General features: G+C 30.2%; 1 protein-coding gene across 1 annotated transcript in view; it reads left to right on the top strand.

Moving 5' to 3' along the window:
* Positions 1-1512, top strand: part of LOC119587995 (prolyl 3-hydroxylase 1-like) — a gene marked incomplete in the record, with an annotated part of 17669 nt that overhangs the window by 5188 nt on the left and 10969 nt on the right. The window contains 1 exon segment of the mRNA XM_037936716.1: positions 190-312. Coding sequence (XP_037792644.1) covers positions 190-312 — 123 coding nt within the window.

The raw sequence follows: 1512 nt of genomic DNA, 5'->3' as shown, positions 1-1512 counted from the left end.
CTCCCTCCCTCTGTTTCTCAATATGTTTGTTAATTATATTTAAGATTATAAAGTAATTATGATGTGCTGAATAAACTATTACTTTCTATATAATTTGAATATTTGATATCTGTCATCTTTATCATCATCAGTCACTGTTATCTCATTTACTTACTATTTTACAAACACCCATACTCTTCTTCTCCTCAGTCTGTTGTGGCATACAAAGAACGCATGGACTATGAAAGAGAGTTAATCGAATTCATTGAGTTGAACTTCGTTTTCCTTGACGATGACGTCTTAGAAGACATTGAATTAGAAGATGACGTGACGGTATGTTCCCTGCCCTTATTTAACACATTGCTGGGTCTGTTTGTGGCCACTTTAGTCTCTAAGGGTTTGTTTGCCTTGTATTTGGATGATACTGAGTGTGGAGAATCACCTTTAGCATGATGGGGGAGGACCTTGTGTGGGGGCTTGGTAGAATATAGAACTCGTAGGTGTGGAGTTGTTTTTGTGTTTTATTGATGTTTTTTGCAGTAATGACTAAAATTTTATATAGACATGAAAAGGAGGGAATTATTGTTCAAAATTCTATTTATTTGATGCTAAGTTTTTGAGTGAGGGAAAGGAGGAGAGTACTGTATTAGTGATGGAACTACATTGATGATCAGATTTAAGGTTCACGTTGAAATACAAATTCTGATTCATTTCTGTGACTGACCTTTCTTTATCCATTGAAGAAAATGTCTTTCATTTAATCTGATGATTACTGCTCAGAGAGTGATAAATTAGTGCAAATAAATGATGTACCAGTGAAGACAGAATGAAATAAATGTTACTTTTACAATGCAAGAGAATTAACACTCCAACCAACTTGAAAGTTATTATTAGTAATTATTGAAAGAGTTTTTGTGGTATTAGAGAATACTATCCATACCTGAAAAAATCCAAGATTTAGTGATTTTTGTTTTAAACTTAATGGTGCTATACTAACCTCATTTTATGCTAACTTCAGAATTCATTTTCAGGAAAGGGACTTGAGTTATTGATTATTAATTGCTCTTGTTATGCTTTTGTTAATCTCTAAAAAGATTACCTCAACGAACTGATAATTTAAGATATTTGTAATTCAAGTCCTTTAGTTTTTTTTTATTTATGTTAAAAGAAATAAATTATAGTGTGTGCTTCAGGTCTGAATCTGAAATATATAATTAATATTATGCTCTCCATAGTCAGAGAGAAAAAAATCTGATTTAACAATATTTTTTTAAAAATTAAGATAATTTTTTTTTTACTGATTACTTCTTATTGTGAACATAAGAGTATCATACATTTAAAAAAATATTTTAAAAACAATATATCTTACAGTGTATTCCTTAGGCCTTACATGTATAAGAAAGGGAATATATTATTAAATTAAGTTATTTAGATTTATAACATTGTTATTTGCAAATTTAGGCTAGGTACCTGTATGAGATTCATATGGTACTCTATTTCTTCGTATTGTGACTTTACTGAGTTAGAGTACAC

This window comes from Penaeus monodon, chromosome 23 (assembly GCF_015228065.2).
Source record: "Penaeus monodon isolate SGIC_2016 chromosome 23, NSTDA_Pmon_1, whole genome shotgun sequence".
Classification (NCBI taxonomy): domain Eukaryota; kingdom Metazoa; phylum Arthropoda; class Malacostraca; order Decapoda; family Penaeidae; genus Penaeus; species Penaeus monodon.
The sequence above is the reverse complement of the archived record's forward strand: the minus strand, read 5'-3'. Positions and strand labels throughout refer to the sequence as shown.